At 35.5% G+C, this 19,647-nt stretch overlaps 1 protein-coding gene across 16 annotated transcripts in view; it reads right to left on the bottom strand.

Annotated features, from left to right (window-relative positions):
- Positions 1–19,647, bottom strand: part of LOC128022622 (adhesion G protein-coupled receptor L2-like) — a 96,851-nt gene that overhangs the window by 48,842 nt on the left and 28,362 nt on the right. For all 16 annotated transcript variants that reach the window (XR_008185960.1, XR_008185959.1, XR_008185958.1 and 13 more), the window contains exons 3-4: positions 7,268–7,481; positions 1,339–1,448 (exon numbers count right to left, since the gene is read on the bottom strand). Coding sequence is in view for 13 of the 16 variants with exons in the window: in XM_052610347.1 (XP_052466307.1) it covers positions 1,339–1,448; positions 7,268–7,481 (324 nt within the window). In the remaining 3 variants the exon portion in view is untranslated. The remainder of the gene's footprint in view (positions 1–1,338; positions 1,449–7,267; positions 7,482–19,647) is intronic.

Genomic DNA, 19,647 nt, shown 5'->3' with positions numbered 1-19,647 from the left:
AGTTTTAAGCTTAGATTTGCCATAAATGAAATGCTGCAACAAAGACGCGTTTGCTGTTTCCGTGAATCTTGTGCTCATCTCATCTCTAAAGAAATACGATTAAATAGCAAGAAAGAATAAATACAGGAAAGAAGACTAACCACACATATTGTGACAATGCCATCATTGCCATAAATTGTAGATTATTATATAATGCTGTCTTGCAAACACTGTTATTGATAATACAGTGCCTATAAAAAAGAATGTTATTATTATTATTATTATTATTATTATTATTTTTTTTTTTTTTTTTTTTTTTTTTTTTTTTTTTTTTATTATTTTATGTAATAATATTAATATGTTTTTTTTTTTTTTCATTTATAAAAATACAGCTAAATATTAGTTCTACAATAAATGTTCATATTTTAGAATTATTATTATTATATAAAGCAAAATTTGGTTGTTTGGTCAAAATGTATTACATTTATTTTAAATGCATATTAACCCTTTAATGTACAGTAAGTGTACAAATTGAGTAACACATGGTTTGAGGATTTCCCACATGCCTTCTGGCAAACTGCAACCAGTTCTGTTTTTTTTTTTTTTTTTTTTTTTTAAACACCAGTAGGTTTATCTTTGGCTTGGACTCATAAAAATAGAGAAGCATCAGGCAACAGTTGTTGCATGCACAGTCTCCAATCTCAGCCACTGAAGATTGTAAATCATTGGTCTGTTGGTGGTCTCTCTCACCAGTCCTGCATGGTCACTTTGTTTTTTTGAGGACGGTCTAGGTAGATTTACAGCTGTGCCATACTCTTTCAATTTCTTAATTGTTGATTTAAGTGTACTCCAAGGAATATTCGGTGACTTGGAAAACTTCTTGTATCCATCCCCTTCTTTGTGCTTTTTAATTACAAATCACTTTCACTGCTTGGAGTCTGCAAATTTCTGCAATAATGACTCACCAGGAGTTGGACCTTGCAGATAGAGCTGTATTTATACTACAATCAAATGAAACCACTTAACTGCTCTCGTGTATCTATTTAACTTTGATTTTGAAAATAAATTGTCTGTACCAGTAGTTTAGGGGAGTTATTTTTTATTTATTTTTTTATTTTTTTTATTTTTTTTGTGGATGCTGCATTTGTTATACTTTTTTCTATTAATCAGTTGCAAAATAAACTAAACCGAATCCATTGATAAAATAACAAAACCTGAAAAAGTGCCTACTGTACACTTTATAAACACTGTATTATCAAGGACAAACAACTGAATCCTGTAGAAATGCATTTTAAGGCACGCTCATAAAAGAGTAACACAATTTTTTTAGATATATTTTAGAAAATGGCTCATACTTACTATAGGGAACACATTCATACTGGACTTCGAGGTACTTATATGTTCCTGGACAGGGGTCAGGAAAAACATCTGGTCCAGTGATGACGATGCACTGCGTTCTGTTGTTACACCTGGATGAAGAGAGATAAAGATACCAGAAATCAGAAGAGTGAAACACAAAAGAAAACTATCTGCACCAGAGTAGAAAGGAACGCTCGATTGAATAAAAGCTATATCAACAGAATTTGGAGATGATACAGTTGAAACGTATATATCAATGGAAAATATATATATATATATATTTTATTTCTGCTTGATGGTACTGTATCCGTTGTAACAAAAGATTCTCTGTGGTAAAAAATGCTTGTATTGAACCCTGGATATTCCTTCATCTGTCATCTGTGTGGACAATAGCATCAAACTGAGAGCGAGCGTGCACACTGCTGATGGACGGACGGATAAAAGACAACGGGAATTAGAGCGGATGCCAAAGTGGCCTTTTTTAAACCAGTGACAAAGATAAACAGCCTCATCTCTGAGTGTTCATACCTGCCAGCACATGAGTTATACATCTGAATGAATCCCCCCTGAGGTCAGGCTGATTGGACCTATGATGGATTCATTTTCTTTCTATGCCATTTCACTGGGAATGAACCGACCATCCCTCCACTGCCTGTTTAACAGGAAGTCATGCAGAGGGAGGTTTATGTGGGTTCTAGGAACTAAAATTAAGCACATCAATAAAAGATAAAGTGTAGAAATGATCTCATGGCTTACAGTCAAAGTGTACAGTGAGATGTTGGAAAAGAAGTGTCAGTATCGTCCATCAATCTGCGTCACATTGTTCCTGAGGTCTGCGACAATGCCGTCCGCTGGATAAAATGTTTGAAAGGCTTTTTTTTTTTGTTTGTTTGTTTGTTCTTTAAACAAAAGTGTACTTGTGCTTTAAAAATCCCAGAAACCAACACACTGATCTCAATAAAATAAATAAATAAATAAAATGTTGATTGTTAATGGTTTTGAGAAAAAAAAAAAAAAAAAAAAAAAATTAGATTTTATAAGGATGCATTTTTTTATGAAAAGTACAGTAAAAACAAAGGTTAAACAAATTGAATATGATTACAGTTTTAAACAACTGCTTCTATTTTGATATATTTTACATGTTAATTTATTCCTCTGAGACTAATCTGAATTTTCAGCAGACATTATTCAAGTCTTTAGTGTAACATGATCATTAATATGCTGATTTATTGCTCAAGAAACAATTGTATTATTATTACTGTAGAAAAAGTTTTTGCTGCTTAACATTTATTATTATTATTATTATTATTTATTTATTTATTTATTTAACTGTGACATTTTTCCTTAATAATGAAATTCAATCTTTTGTAATATTATAAAATAAAAAAACCTTGGTGTTTATACCAGAATATCTTGTTTATTGTAGATTTGAAATATGAAAGACTGCTGTGTGCTGTATGTATGCTGTATAATCTCACAGTGTCTAAGGAAAAAGCAGGATGATTGTCCTAATTTAGAGGAAAAGAATCTGGAAACAAAGGTCTTGGGTTTGGGAAAAAGAGCATGTTTTACTGTTAGCGCAGCGCGGGAGTGAATTAGCCTGCTAGCGTTTCTCTGACCTGGCCTTGGGGCAGCATCTCTTCCTGCAGTAATTTCTCTTTACCTCAGCGTGTGACTCTGACAATTCATTTGTCTTATGTTCTATTTGCTAATAAACAAGTCGACTTTTTTTTTCTTCCTTTTATCGTAAAAGCAGTAAAGCACGAGGAACAGAGTCCTACTCCGTCCACAGCTGTGAATTCCCAGCGCTCATGTCTGAAGATGAGAAGAATTTATACATAGACACGAGCTTGGCTGAAAAACACGTCCCTCATCTGGGAGTTTCTTTATTAACGAGCGCTCATATGTGGTAACAGATGAGAATATCAGCATGTTTACCCATATAAATGAATTATGGATCTAAAATTATAACACAAGGCCGAAGCTGGAATCATAATGCGGTGATTGGTTGTTTGGTTATTTGTAGTTGTATTGCAAGGAGACATTTCATTCAGTCACAATGTGCTGTTCATTCGCATAATGTTCCATATGAATAAATTATGATCACAAATTAACTGGAAAAAAATGAGAAAATATGAATAATAACTTCTGGAGTCAAACATAACGGCTAACAACATAGTTTTCTCATTTTAGAAAGCTTGCCTTGATACAGTAAAGATCAAAACGTTTTTGTTGTTGTTGTTGTTGTTGTTGTTGTAATAAATGAATTAATTAATTAATGACGCAAGCAAGCAAACCTATAAAAAAAAAAAAAAAAAAAAAACAGTGATTCACCAATTTATTTATTATTTTAATGAATTCTTGTTTTTTAGTGATAAAATGTCATTCTTAATAAACAACGTTTAAACAATTAATTCCAAGGCTGGTTTACTGGATATATGAAGGCGATTTTTTTTTTTTATAAATTACACTTTGGATTGACGTGTTGTTTTCTAATTCAATGGCATAAAATGTGGAAAGACTGTCCAGACACAGTTTGGGCTACTCTATGCTAAATCCTCATCCTCGTGATGTTCCTGTTAGCTGACAGCTGGTGTTTGCTCTTCACACCACAGTCACACGTCAGGCGTTTTCACAGGGCACCCCTCATTAGACAGATCTCTCCCCCCTAAACTCTGAACACTCATCACAACATTTACAGTCAAAATTTCACTCATTAAAGAAAAACAATTGTTTGGTAAATTGAAGTGGTTCAGACATGAAACCTGGACTAAAGAATGCCCAGAGGAAAGAAAATATCTATCTCTTTTCACATTTGGCTTTAGTTAAAGAGCTCAAAGCAAACTAAACTAGACACAGTTTTAGAGTTAAATTCAGTATGTTCCCAGAACATTGCTTACATTTGAGTAATTTAGTAGTATTGATCTATAAAAACATCATATACAGTATATGACACATCATATATTATAACGCCCTTCTAAGATGGTACACAAGAAATATTGTATTTGTCACAGTAACTATATCAAAGTAAAAAAATAAATACAATGAAGCCTGAAGGAACATAACTGCTTCATGTTCAATATTTTATCTGAATATGGAACAAATTGATGTATATTAAACCTATCTATTCTCTGCTGTTATGACGGACGAGGTATCGTTCACTTATGTCACACAAAAGACCAGCATGTGTTATCTGGCTCTTCAGTTTAGGAAGAAACTGATTTGTTTGTGATAACTACATTAAACCTGGACAAGTCAGTCAAACTGAAAAGGACAGAGACCTACCCAAGTGATGTAAACGGACATTCTTACAGACCAAAACACATTAAACCAAATCCTAGACAAGTGATAAGAGAAATCAGAATTATGGCAGTACACTTGGAGTCCTTATATATATATATAATATAAGACTACAGGATTTCTAAAGTCTGTTCTGAATTCAGCCTAACTTCCTCTATCCATAGCGCCGAACCTCATATATCTAATTAAATCAGGAATCATGGGCATTATTTAAGACTTTATTATCAGGCCAGTGATATTCCCAATGCTCTGAATTCTTAAACAGGTGTAGCTGTTGTATTAACGGTGACTTATGAAAGCTTAATCTGCAAGGCTTGAAGTATTCACTAACACCGTATGTACAGTGGGAGTGTGCAAGCGCTGGTCTTCTGAGAGCCATGCAGACGCCTCTGTCATAGATATTAATGGTGTGAATACAGAACAAATTTCCCCCATCCAGCACTGCAGCGTTCCCTCGTGTTCCCCAAAGCACGGTACTTAGCAGAGCAAGGGGCGATAGGAGCAGGAGAATTACTGCAAAGAAAGTTTTGTTTCAGATGTGTTGCTAAGGGACTGAGAAAAAAAAAACTTGCTTAATATTTCATTCACAGCTGTGTTCATTAGTTAAATAACAAGCTATGTTAATAAATATAGCTTATGTTAATAAGCTATGTTACTGTTATTAAAATAGCATGTTTTATTTTATTTTATTTCATGTATTATTATTATTATTATTATTATTATTATTATTATTATTATTATTATTATTATTATTATTATTATTACTGTTGTTTTATATTCCCCCTCTGTCTTCTAGTTAAAATCCTGTGTCTCTGAATACTCACAAATACCAGTAAATGTTGGCAAACAAGCAAACGAATTAATAAATAAATACATTTATCTGGCAGAAATTGTATTATGAACTGAAATAATTGATTGTTTTAATTGGATAGACAGAAAAACAGACAGAATTTCCAAGCACAACTTTAGCCTACAGCTCAAATGTAACAATGAGCAATTTGCAAATAAACCATTTAATTTGTAAAATACTGAAATGATACTTTAGCAATTTGTTTTTTTTTTTAATCCTCTGTTGACCTGTTATGATTAATACACTGTATTTGGGTTCTACTTGTTGAGTATAAAAATAGTATCGATAAAAATAAATGCAAATAATAATAACAATTCATAATCATGCAGTATTTTATATACAGTTATGGACTTTACCTTTTTCAATAATTTAAGCACACTTCACATTTAATGCTTCTCACAATTTGGCGTGGTTGCAAAGCACAGAAAGTAAATCTGTAAAAATCTTTAGAAAACTTTAGAAGAAAAAAAAAAAAAAAAAAAAAAAAAAAAAATATATATATATATATATATATATATATATATATATATATATATATATATATATATATATATATATATATATATATATATATATATATATATTATGCTCACCAAGGCTCCATTTCTTCTCCAATAATCCACTGAAAACAGTTATATTTAGAAATATTAATATACGTCCATTGTTTGATGAATATAAAGTTCAAAAGAGCTTTATAAAGATGTATTTATTTATTTTCACAACATTATAAATGTTTTAAGGGTCAATTCAGTGCCCCCTTGCTGAATGAAAAGTATTAATTTCTTAAAACAAATAAGTACATAAATAAATCTTACTGACTACAAACTTTGTATAAAACTAATCTTCATCAGAATCTTTATATTCTTTGCATTAAGCCAAAATAATTAAATAAATATAAAAATGTCATTTTTTTTGCGATGGTGCGCTTTACTATTTTCATCTGATTGTTGCAAATATATATATCTTATTGTTTTCTCACTGAACACAGCTCTGAACAATATCTAAGTTGTCTAATATTTAAGAGCAAGAGAAGGCCAGCACACAGAAAATGCAGAAAGTGCGTCTGGTTGCTCGATCCCTCATATAGATCCACATTATTAAACAAGTTAATAGGCTTTTGACACAAGCCCACAGGACACAGAATAAGGTGTTTACATTAATTAATTTGATATAAGCTGGTGTATACATATATAAAAAAGAATAATTAAATTAAAAAAATAAAGTTTTCTTTTGCAAAGAAATGAAGTAGCGTTGAGTGAAAGCGTCTATTATAAAGTATCGTAATCTATTATTAATGCAACTATAGCAGTGAAAGATTGTGAAGCTGCTGGTGATTCATTATTCGACCAGAAAGCTAACAAGATGAAAAGTCCACAACAATGCAATTTCACATCTGGACTAAACCTGCAGAGGCAAATCCCTGCCTAGACTTCCTGTGCAGATTAGCACCCACTTGAGACGCCTAATTGCCTGCAGCTGAAAGGACTAATTGAGACGCCACATTTCCAAACCTATTTCCCCACGAATCACAACGCTCTTATATGAAGCCGAGCGGAAGTGTACGCCACTCCTGCAGCAATACGTATCAAAGCCCGGCTCACGCATCACTTCCTGTTTTTAGCACAGCCTCCAGATGTACTACACTGTCTAAATTAAAAGAAGATCGGATACGAGCGCCTTGAGGTCTGATTTGGTTAGGTTGTAATCAAAGACGGGCAGATGAGATAGAAGACACGTTTAGAAGAGAGAGGTTTAGAAAAGGAGAATGGAAGAACCTGCCTTTGAGAGATGATCTTGAATGCATCGGGCAGATAACAGTTGATGTTCTCCATTTGAAAGGGGTCAGCATCGCAGATCTTGTCGTCTGTCCGGCCGTAATTGGCAGTCTCGATCATGATGACATCACTTCCTGGACAGCGTAGGTCGATGGGGTAACCCTCGCAAGACAGCTCCCGCCTCACCAGACCGAACGGCATGGCTGCCCGACTGAACCCTGGAAGACAGAAAGAGACTTCAGCCCAAAAAAATAAATAAATAAAATGCTACACAAATCTAGTGTGATGAAATGTCAAGTATTAAGAGAGAAGAGTCAAGGTATTTTTAAAGGCTGTCAAACTGACAGGAAACACTGTTTCAGCCCAGAATCAAAAGAAGGAAATAAGGAACGGTGGCTTTTTTAAGTAACGTTTACGCTTAATGATTTCAGCAAATTCTCATTGCTGCAATGTAAAAAACAACAACAAAAAAAAAAAAAACTGATGAATTGATCTAATGAATGAGAGACGCAACAATGCTGCAAATGCTGGCAACCCATGTACAGTTACAAAACAAAATTTCAAATATAAAGTGCTGACACAAGTATTTCTCTCCATGTTATGGAAGGGTGAGAAAGGCCAGACAATACGAGAAATGCAGTAAAAAAAAAAAAAGCCTGTCAAATGTCTGCTCAGAGAGTGCAATCTGGTCCTGAGCTCAGAGTAGAATGCTAAGTGCATTTCCCTCATCACGCTGATGTCAAACACAAATAAAACACATTCAGCCAATCACTAGCCCTGAACTTAGAAATTAATCTCACGTGCAAAATGCAGCATTAATGCAGCAGAAAATACGTATGAGAAAAAAAAAAAATTATCAGTTATGTGCAATGTCTGAAAACTGCATCTATCCATCTGCACAAAAATTTGTCACAAAAAAAAATAAATAAAAAAAATCCAACTTTAATTATTGGCAATCATTTCTGAATTGCTTGGTGCATCAGACTGTAAATGGTGTTAAAATGTGCCTTGTTAAAAAATACTAATTTATTACAAAGATTCATAGCCTGAGAGAAAGACTGCTGTTTAATCTATATTTCCTCCAGCAATGTTTATAACTTTGGCCACTTAAGTAAGAAATATAACTAAAAGCAGTCTGTACGATTGAGTGATTGATTGATTGATTGATGTAAGTGGAATTATAAAGTCAACATCTTGGCTCTGCATTTCTTTCATTCATGTTTTCAAATGAAGAGGAAAATAATCTGTCTGCTGAGAAGCTTCTCCTGTAATTATTCAGTCACTGCACAGCATTTCCCCCCGTGTTTGACATGCTGAGATGTTCTCAAAGACACTGACAGCAAAATGGATTTAAATGACTTTAAAAAGTGAATTCAGTGGAAATCAAATCTTGGGTTGTTGAAGGTTTTTGTTTTTTTTTTTTTTTTTTTTAATCTGTCGTCATTCCTTGTGACCATTAGAAACTAAACACAGCAGCAAGTTTTGACTGATGACAGGTGTTGCCGCCTCAGATATGTCATTTTATAGTGCGCCGCTCAACAACATGCAATTGAGTTTGTGACCCGGTAGAACCACCAGTGAGAGCTAAAGCTATACTAATGTTTTACCTTGCTGATATTTTTACTATCATTTACTGATTACATAAATAGATCTTCAAGAGACTTATTTAAAAAAAAAAAAACATAACAAATCTTTCCAAACATATGCATAATTTCGAAATGTAATATTTATAGATTGGCTGCAGTTAGAGCGAACAGAGCCCACAAAGAATTCAAGTTGACATGAATAATGTGACTAAATTTTATAATTTCTTATTTATTTATTAAACTTATTTAGCTAAGGTCTTTTCAGTCTTTTGCTTCGGCACTGAAATGCACAGTCCCTTTCCCTGGCCTAGATTCCACTGCACTTTAATGCAACTCGACTGTGAGGTCACAATGGTGTTTGAGCAGATCAATCGGGCTGCGGCGGTGTCCTGCATTATCTCACTTGGCCCTTTTCCCTTCTGACTCCATCTACACAGGAATAGCGCAGCCAAACCTGCCCCCTTTTCACCCCATCCCATCGGCTCTGCTAAAACTCTCCATTTCCCCCAGCTGCGGTTTCGCCACATGGCAACAGATTTGATCCTTTCAACCACGCTCCCGTCTTTCATTTTACCAGAACACCAGGAAACCCAGAGTATGTTGAGGGCATGGAGTGGACGATAATGAGAAACTTTGACGTGTTTCTGCGGCCTGGTATGTCAAGTTTACAACATGCAATACTTCTCCAGTGTCTTGGAATTACACAAGCCAGAACCCCGAAACACCCACCAGCGCAGTTCATGCATCATGTAGTCCACTGGAGCCTGCTTCATAAACAGCTTTTCAAAAGCAGGACAATTGATTAGGCCTGGAGTCACTGCTGACTCACGCTGTTATGGACGGATATTTCAGGACACGGTCACATCCATACAGTACAGAAAAAAAGGGCCAGACTTCCAAATCTAATTAAGGGGAAAAGACTTAATTCTGCATAGAGGAATTCTTTCACTGCACTGTAAAAATGTTTCAAAGCAGACTGAAGTAGTTCAAGTAGGCGGGAGCATTAACATTATATCAGTTAATGAAACATATATTACAGCGAATTTCTCGCAACCACAGCTGCCAGTTTTCTTCTTTTTTTCTTCTTTACATTTAACAGGATTTTAACATTTAAAAAGTGCTTGTTAACAAAACGCCTTCTAAAGCTTCTCTCTCTCTCTCTCTCTCTCATTGCTGCAGTCTGACTGGTAAAGGAGCTTCTCACTGTAGCTTTGAAGTTTAAAATGGTTTATGGACAGTGTTAATGATTTTTCGTCTGACAAATACAGGACACATTACGCATGATGTGCAAAGACAAGCGCCCTCAACAAGCAGTCTCTTAAACTTTGAGTTTTGGATGAGCAAGCACCTATCGCATTAACTTTAGAAAACATAAAAACAGAGTTTCCTTAAAGATAATTCAAATGAATGACCATGACCGAAAAAGTCCTCCATTTTCAATCTTAGAAAATAAAGAGACATTGTAGTACAGGGCGGGGAAACGTAGTGACAACACCAAAGAAACCAAATTTGGCATTTTGCTCAGGAGAAAGGAAAGTAATTTAGATTAGTACATCTAATAGCATTTGTAAATGGATTATAATTCTTTCAAGGATAAAAAGAAAAAAAAAAGGTTTTACATATAATGCTGCGCGGAGAGATTTGGAAGTAAGATTTTCGGTTCGTGCTTAATTTCCTTTATTATCTCAATAAAGCCAATGATCCACCGTCTCTTTTGTCTCAAAGTTGAGCATTTGTGTAATTTCCGCTCTGGTTTTAGCCGGTCAGGGTCGATGAGCAGTCGTAGTCAGCAGGAAGGACAAAGTCCATTTGAAAGACATTTGCCCTTAAGGACATGGACTCAAAGTTTCCTATATAGAAGCTTTAGTGATGTCCACTCACTACATTTACATGTCCAGCCCTGTGTAAAATGACCAGAGTCCACCAAACGACAGGTCAGGCTTTTTTACTCCCAACGTTATAAGTTTGCTCATTCAAACGTAATATTCAAATTTCTTGAAACTTCAATCAACCTAAAAATTGCCACAAAATTAGATTTTTTTTATGTGATAACACTTGTTAGATTTGGCTTTAGAGAAAAAGCCTATGGATTGCCTCTTGTGCTTTTCCCGCGGTGATGCGCAAACTGGCTGTTGAGCTGGTTTTCATGTATAGTTTATGCTCAGTCTGGTACCTTTCTTCCACATCTGTATTATGCTGTGCAGAGGTGTGTGAACTTCCTGTGCATGAACCGGTGCTTTTAAAAGTGAATGGGTCTCCTTGCTCTCTCCTGATTAAATGGCGTGGGTCAGGATCGGAGGCAGTAAATAATATATTAAAGAGAATACTCGATGTCATCACCATGGCAACCTCTCCAGCAGTGCCATAATCGCTATAATCTCCCCCTGAGGCTTATCAGTCATTCTGGTCAGTCACCACGAGGGTCGCTTTTCAATTCCTTTCAGGTAGATAGGTACCCAACTCTGAACTCTAGCGAACGGGCCCCACGTCGACACACAATGGAGTCCTTTCAGAGCCCTGCCTTATCAGTTGCACTGCTGTACATGACTCCACAGATCTGCTCGGTGCAACTGGTGGGAGAGCCTTTTAATCAGGGCTCAAATATGCCTCTCATTTAACCTTAACGAGCTCTGTTACCATGTAAATGTTTTTATACATACAAGGTGCTTATGTACCGCCAAGAGTTGTTGCAGAAAACTGATATATATGTTTTTTTAATTATGCAAGATTATGTACGATGTCGGGGGGGTTGATAGTACATACTATTACACTGCATTAAAAACATGCATTATGCAATGTTTGAAGAGTAATTCCTTTATCAAGTGTTTTCTAGAGTGCTTCTTAACTAGTAATTCATCTATGTTCAATAATAACATTGACAGTTAAAAAAATTTAAAAAAAAAAGGTTTGCGACTTTCAAACTGTATTGTTTTGTACAATAAACATTTCTAGTAACGTAAAATAACATATAGGATCACTAATTTCTATTAAACACAGAATCCCAATATGAAATATAAATCCTAAAGCAAAACCAGTATATAATAACTGCTGATAACACTTTATTTTGTTGAATATAAGTAGCTTTGCAATTACATGTCGACTACCATTAGGGATGGGCAACACCTAGCATTGCAAAAAGTTTTTATAATTTTTATATATGTATGTATATATTCTTTTGGGGGGTTGTGGGGTTGTACTGCAAGTGTAGGCTGCCTGCTTAATATCTGCTAGCATTTTATTTTGATAGTCCCCCAACAGATTGACTATTACCACGTTAATGTATTATTTCTTACCCTAACCTATAGTCTATTAATACTCATGTTGACATGTTGCTGTAAAGTTACTTATAGTTCAACAGAATTCCTAAAAGGGACCATCAAAATAAAGTGTAACGCCACTGCTATAGCACCGGTAGCACAGGAATAATCAGAAGAGTGAGAGCGACGCATTATAAAACTCATTAGCATTTCTCATGAATATTAATAACAGCACATAGTGAATGCCTGATAGTGTTAACTGATTTGTTGAACACTTGTAAACAGAAGTTAGTCACATGCTAGTCTCAGTAAAATGACTGCTTAAATTACAGATAGTCGCATTGATTGTTTGTCCAGTCCACTGAAGATGCATCCAGGTAATAGAAGCTTCATGGTCTTACATTTGTCCAATTTTATACGATCTGCAGCCAAGCAAAATAAACCTAATGATTATTTAAAAATGGGAGGATGGAAGTGTTTATATGCTATCTATAATCACTGCTAGTAAGTGCAGCTATTAGTCATAGCGCCCCTTACAGGAAACGTCAGGATCAGCTTTCGCTATGACGGTAAGTCAGGAGTTCCTGCATCTCTGCTGCCCAATTCCCATGATCCTACTCTAATGCCGTCATCACCTATGGGGTGACATTGACTCATTCCGTGAGCAACAGCCAGGCAAAAATGCAAATTTGACGAGGACAGCGGCCGGTCTCTTCAGAGCCATAATATTTTAATCTCCCTAACGTGGCAAATCAATCGGAAAGTGACCATCTGCCAGGATATGAGTGTCACTGCAGAGGGGTAATGAACAGAGCGCGAGTGATAAAGATCACCATCATCGGCCTGCTGTAAGCTCCCTCGTCCCGACCGCCGAGGAGCCAGATGACAAACAGATGAGTCATGTCACTGTGTCACCTAATAAAGAAATATTACCAGACTCGAGAAAACAGCCCACGGAAGAGTCCCTTATGCGCTACGCTTTTCGTGTATTATAATAGAATGCAGTGGTTCTGGTATTTGCAATAAGGTTGAGGTGAGATCTAAACTGCTTTCAGGATCTTCCGGGAACAGCCACCGGGGCCAACAGCAAAGAGTTTTAATATGGTTATTCAAGCTTGACACGGCATGCCGTCCCGCCGAGAACCGAAAGGAGTCCGGACCTCATCATGCTTGCCAAGTCCTGCTAATGTAGTTTGAACTGTGCTTTGTCCTGTCAATGGCTACAGCTGTTTGTAAATGAGCTCGCGGATTCAAAGCTGGCCATATTATTACACGCTTGCAGCTGACGATGTTGCTTACTGGGGGGTTTAAAGGAGGAAAGGGACCCATAAAACCCCGAATCAGCTTGCAGCCACTGGAGACGCAGCTTGATACCTGCAATTTTTTGTCGCTTTCTTTGCTCCCTGCTAGCCAAATACTAAAGAAATCTAGAGAAAGCAGAGACGTCTCTTCCTCCCACAGAGCAGTTTCCATAATCCCGCAATATCCTTTATAAAGGCATGTTGTCTTTAGAAGTCAGGTCTCACCAGAGGGAGAACAACAGGGCAATGCAAATATCCTCAACAGGGGAGATGCTCTAAGGCTGAATGAGATTTGTATGGCAAAAAAATTATATAAAAAATTGAAGCTCGGTAAGCTACAATAACGATGCAGCCCTCGGCGTGGGTCCGAGTAAACATCTTTGGTATTCTGTGGCCAAATCTTAGCATTATAACTTTATTGACTAGGCAAATGTCTACAGTGGAAACTTAAGCCTGGTATTAATCCAGATTTTGAGCTTCAATGAGACTGCTTACATTGTTTCATAACAAAGCCACTCTTACTGGCCACTTTCATTTTCCTGATGCATCACTAGGCCATTAAAAACACAATACAAAAAAAAAGAGAGAGAGAAAAGAACAGACAGTGAGTGTCAGTAGTTCAGCAAAAAGACATTAAACATGTTTGTGAGTTTTCGGCTCCTGGGCTCATTGGTATTCAACACCACCATTTGCCCCAATTCATCTGCATCCTTCTCTTCCATGGCAACAGCAGGCGGGCTATCAGGAGGATCTTTGATATAGGTACATGGTAAAGAAAAAAAACTGTCATTTAGCTTCGGGTAGGACTATAAAACATATCCTGCTGGTTCTTACATTGTTAAGGGAAGTCTTTGTAAAACTAGCTTCAAGCTTGTCTTCATTTGCATGTGCTCCAACCTCCTTTTTTATGTAACTCGGCACTATATTACACAGAGGCCAATTTCTTTCTTTCTTTCTTTCTTTCTTTCTTTCTTTCTTTCTTTCTTTCTTTCTTTCTTTCATCTATTCTACTATTCTACAGACAACTGTAAGCATATGATCAGTGATGTGAAGCTTTTTTTGTCATTTCATCTTTTTGTTTTTTTAATCAGCATGTTTTAATCTTTAATTACAAAGACAAAAATAAAAATAATACCACATATGCTACTTGTCAGTTGATTTTAATATATATATATATATATATATATATATATATATATATATATATATATATATATATATATATATATATATATATGATATTCCAGTTACTGTATATCAGTAGCATTAAAGTCATTTTATTTTTCAAGAAGAGGGTCGCCAATTAGCAAACGTGGGACAATATGATGAAATGATATGACCAGTCAAATATTATTCAGTTTATCTTTTTAATTTCACTTGCTGAAAATAATCAGTCACAAATTATTGCGGATAGTGCTTTTTGAATACTGAAAACAATTGCTTTTGCAGTATGTACTGTATGCCAATTTATCAAGAAGAGTTTTGATGTAAAAATAAATAAATAATAATAATAAAAAAATCTTAAAATAGGCATCAAAATTACTTGATAATACGTGCTTTACAATGAACAAAAAAAAAACAAAAAACAGGATTGCTATTCAAGTGTTTTAATGATTGACAGGTCCAGCTATTATGTAAAAAGCCACTATAAATATTTCTGAGGTATTTGTGTTTTGCAGTGCTGACTCACACATGTAAATCAACCTTTACACTTAATTAAACACAATGGACCACATCAAGGTCATGAATTCTTCTTTTATAAGTGTCTTTTGACGAAGCATCAACTGCACTGGTACCTGCTTCGTATCTGAAAACCCTCGAGGGGACACTAAAAATGCAAGGACAACCTGGAATAAAAAGGCCTTTATGACACTTGTGGTTTTTAGTTCTCAAGCTATGGGTATTCATTAGCAAGATATATGGGGAGATTATTTCACCTGGAAACTCTCTGCTCCTTTTAAATCGCTCACACTGACAGAAATTAGTGCCTAATAGTCTATTTTTTTAGCAACATGCTGCTAATGGTCCATGGCAATCTGATATCCTAATTAACCTATTCCATCCAATCCAACAAGATTACAATCCACAGTCTACTGTATTAAAGACTACTCCTCACCTGTCCCAGTATAAATGAAAGTCAAGTGGAAAACTGAGTACCCACATCCATGCTCGCTTATATGCCTTAAATATAAAATAGAATGCAGTAAAGTTCTGAAAACCAGATTTGGGAATGGCTCTTTTGGTTTGGGACAGAAACTACCTAGCAGCCTGCATCCAAACACAATGCCATCAAATCGTTGAGAAGAATTTAGAAAGGGCAGACAGCACTCTAGATTTTGAACTCATTTTTGGTTTATTGTGTACAGTCTCTATCTCACAGAAAGGTCAACTGCTTAGTAAATAAAAAGTGAACTCTGTATGTGCTGTATTGCTTTTCTGACCAATAATTTGTTGCCGTATTGATTTCTTGCCTAAAAGATGTTGCATTCTACATGCAGTCAGGTTATTTGCCCAAACAGTTTGTCACATGTCTAAAATGTAATATTTCTTCAGCTCTTTTGATACAATTGATGCGCATTGCTGCAGGAAACCCACCACACAAGTACTGAGTTACTGTCACATCAGAGAAGAGTCTCATTTTCAGTGTTTTATAAGTTGGTCAGAGTGAAATATTAGGAGAAGGCTCAACTGAAAATATACTACACTCTTTCTTTGTGTCACTTGACAAATTCTATAATTACATTAATGTAATTTTGTAGGGTTTCCACAGTCATAGAAACCCTGGAAATATTGGGTATTTTGGTATGGTACTGAAATAGATTATTATTATTATTGACAACTTTGGGAAGTCATGGGATTTCATTGATGGACTTGCTCTCAAAAACATTTGAGACAAAGTTGATACTGTAATGAAACTCCATGAAAAACCTTCAGCTATAAAAGTTGAAATCATTCCTATGGGTTGATGAATATGTGGAGCCCCGCACATGCCATGATAGAAAAGATAAATAAATTGTGCACACAATTTACTAATTCATTCCCTCACTGTACTAAAGCGTGCACACGATTACTATTGCGTTCCCTCGATTTGATAAATCGTGCACACTATTTAGCAAATCGAGGGAACGAATTAGTAAATTGTGCAAACAATTTATAAATCGAGTGAAATAAATATTAATAGTGTGCATGTTTTAATACAGTGAGGGAATGAATTAGTAAATCATGCACACTATTTAGCCCATTATTTTTTCCTGCATGCCATTTGTGGGGCTCGGTATAAATAGAATCGCTTTCAAACTCTTTAAGATCTCATGTTTGCAGACCAAATGGAGCAAGGAAGCACTGTAGTTTCTGTTTTACAAAGTTCATGAGATTTGGCTTTAGTTAACATTTCTTTAAATGTATCAATATGGGGCTCTGAACTTTTGGACTACTTTTCAGTACAATCACAGGCATCCAGACACTTCAGCACATAACAACCACCCGCTGTAGTCCGGCTGAAAGGATGAGTGTGTTTGAAAACGTGTCTTAGGCTGTCTGAAAAATATCAGAATGTAGTCAGTCACTCAGACTGCAGAGACGAGGCGCAGATGGCCCTGAATGCTTGAGGTACTACGGCAAAAAGAAAACTGACTGAACAAAAGACTGAGTATGAGCTACTTCCAATGTATTTTATATACACCAGTGTGGAATGCTATGTAAGCTGGGGAGTTTTTCCTCATTAAAATGTCATATTCAATACTTATTATTTTAGGAAAGAGTGTATAAATCATGCAGACATAGACCAGATTCAAAGTGTTTTCTTCTAAGACATTGTTTCAAACATTGCAGTGGGATTTGAGGACCGATTTTGGGATTTAAACTAAGCAAAACATAACCTCAAAGAATCGTTTGGAATGTTGATTAAAAAAAAACCTGTGTTGAATTCCACTGTCTTAAGCTGTCTCCTTCAGTGATTCAGTTGTTTGAGTGTATATATCAATCATCACATATCTAAAGAAATGTGATGAAATCGTAATAAACAGGCTAAATCAATAATTATTAAAATTAATTATAACTTCAAAACGGTAATAGGGTTTACAGTTTAGAGTTATTTTAGCGATTACTCTAAACTGCACTCAAGGTCAAGTCATTTATTGCAAGATATTTATAAGAAATATAACTATTCACAAATAAAAAAAGAAAAACAAAAAAACAAACAACAACAATCCAATTAAAATAATAAATAAATAAATAAATAAATAAATAAATGATCGTGATGGGGTTGATATCATTAAAGTGATTAAAAAGGAGACATTTAATTGTTCTTGTCAAGTAAATTTTTAAAAGGATGGTTATTTGTGTGTGCGTGTGTGTGTGTGTTGATAACCTGTGCATGTGACTTATATTTTAAAATAAAATTCTGTTTTTTTCTCTTATGTTCTTTGTATGATTACTTTTAATTATCACTTGAAATCACTTGAAAGTGAATTGCCATTGTGAATAAAATTTAACATAAACCTGCCCCCCCACCTCCCACCCCCAAATCAAAATGGCAGGTCAGTCACTCATTGTTAAAGTTATTATTTACACATATGTTGATAAGGAACACAAAAGGCACTAATTTCGCACAATGTCCAAAATATCAGTGTCGACCTTCTGTAAAGGACTTAGTTTCAAGGCACATAATAAGGCACATAATAAAACTCAATGACACCAGCTTTCCGACCTTCAGATTAATCTTGTTGTTGGGAATGTTTCTTTGTCCGGATGTCGACCACAAAGCATTTTTTAAACTACAACAGGATATAGTTCATTTAGTAGGACTAGGGAGAACAAACCTCCCTGTGAGTAACAGAATCTGCTGCACATTTTCAGCCATCGATCTTTGAGATGACATCACTGATATACTCTCGTCTGAAGAACGACTGCAACATCTGCTGTGACGGCCACACAAATGGGAACTGTCCTTATTTATAGAGCAAGAAATCGAGGAACGCTGAGGAATGCTTCACCCAAACATAAAAATCGTACTTACTGTACACTCATGTCATTCCAACCTAGTATGACAACAGTACTGGCCATTATCTAACATTACTAACAAATTGTAGTTCATTAATAATAACGAAAATCGTAGTTAGAACCATAATCTGGTTTACACATATGTGACACTTGACCACAAAACCAGTCTTAAGTCGCTGGGGTATATTTGTAGCAATAGCAAAAAATACATTGTATGGGTCAAAATTATCGATTTTACTTTTATGCCAAAATTCATTAGGATATCAAGCAAAGATTATGTTCCATAGAGAATTTTAGTACATTGTCTACTATATTTATATATAAAAAATGTATTATGATTAGTAATATGCATTGCTAAAGACTTCATTTGGGTAACTTTAAAGGTGATTTCGATTTTTTTGCACCCTCATATCCAGTATTGTCCTATCCTGACAAACCATACATCAATGGAAAGCTTATGTATTCAGCATTTAAAAAAAAAAAAAAAAAAGGTACCCTTATGACTGGTTATGTGGTCCAGAATCGGATATTAAGTAATTTAGTCTGACCAATATCTTTATTAGCATCATGAAATGCATTTAACATTACATTACTGCAGGCTTTCCAAAACTGTATATAAGTGCTATACAGTTGTATAAGAATATGGGTGAATCAACAAATTGTAAATATTTTACTGCCATTGTAAATAAAATGTAATCATGTATTCCCTAAAAACGTAACTGTGATATGATTATGATCTGATTTTGTGTTAAAAGTAAATAAAGTGAAGTGACATTCAGCCAAGTATGGTGACCCATACTCAGAATTTGTGCTCTGCATTTAACCCATCCAAAATCTACACACACAGAGCAGTGAACACACACACAAACACTGTGAGCACACACCCGGAGCAGTGGGCAGCCATTTATGCTGCGGCGCCCGGGGAGCAGTTGGGGGTTCGATGCCTTGCTCAAGGGCACCTAAGTCGTGGTATTGAAGGTGGAGAGAGAGCTGTTCATGCACTCCTCCCACCCACAATTCCGTCCGGCCCGAGACTAGAACTCACAACCCTTCAATTGGGAGTCCAACCCTCTAACCATTAGGCTACGACTTCCCATGGTGTGACATAATGTTTCCCATGGTGTGACATAATGTCAAAAATGAGCAAATAGTGACAGAGTTTACATTTTTGGGTGAATTGTCCACATCATTCTTTAAATGACTTTAGTTACAGTAAGTGAAAGCGAGACTCGTTAGCTA

Source organism: Carassius gibelio, chromosome A11 (assembly GCF_023724105.1).
Source record: "Carassius gibelio isolate Cgi1373 ecotype wild population from Czech Republic chromosome A11, carGib1.2-hapl.c, whole genome shotgun sequence".
NCBI classification, from domain to species: domain Eukaryota; kingdom Metazoa; phylum Chordata; class Actinopteri; order Cypriniformes; family Cyprinidae; genus Carassius; species Carassius gibelio.
The sequence above is the reverse complement of the archived record's forward strand: the minus strand, read 5'-3'. Positions and strand labels throughout refer to the sequence as shown.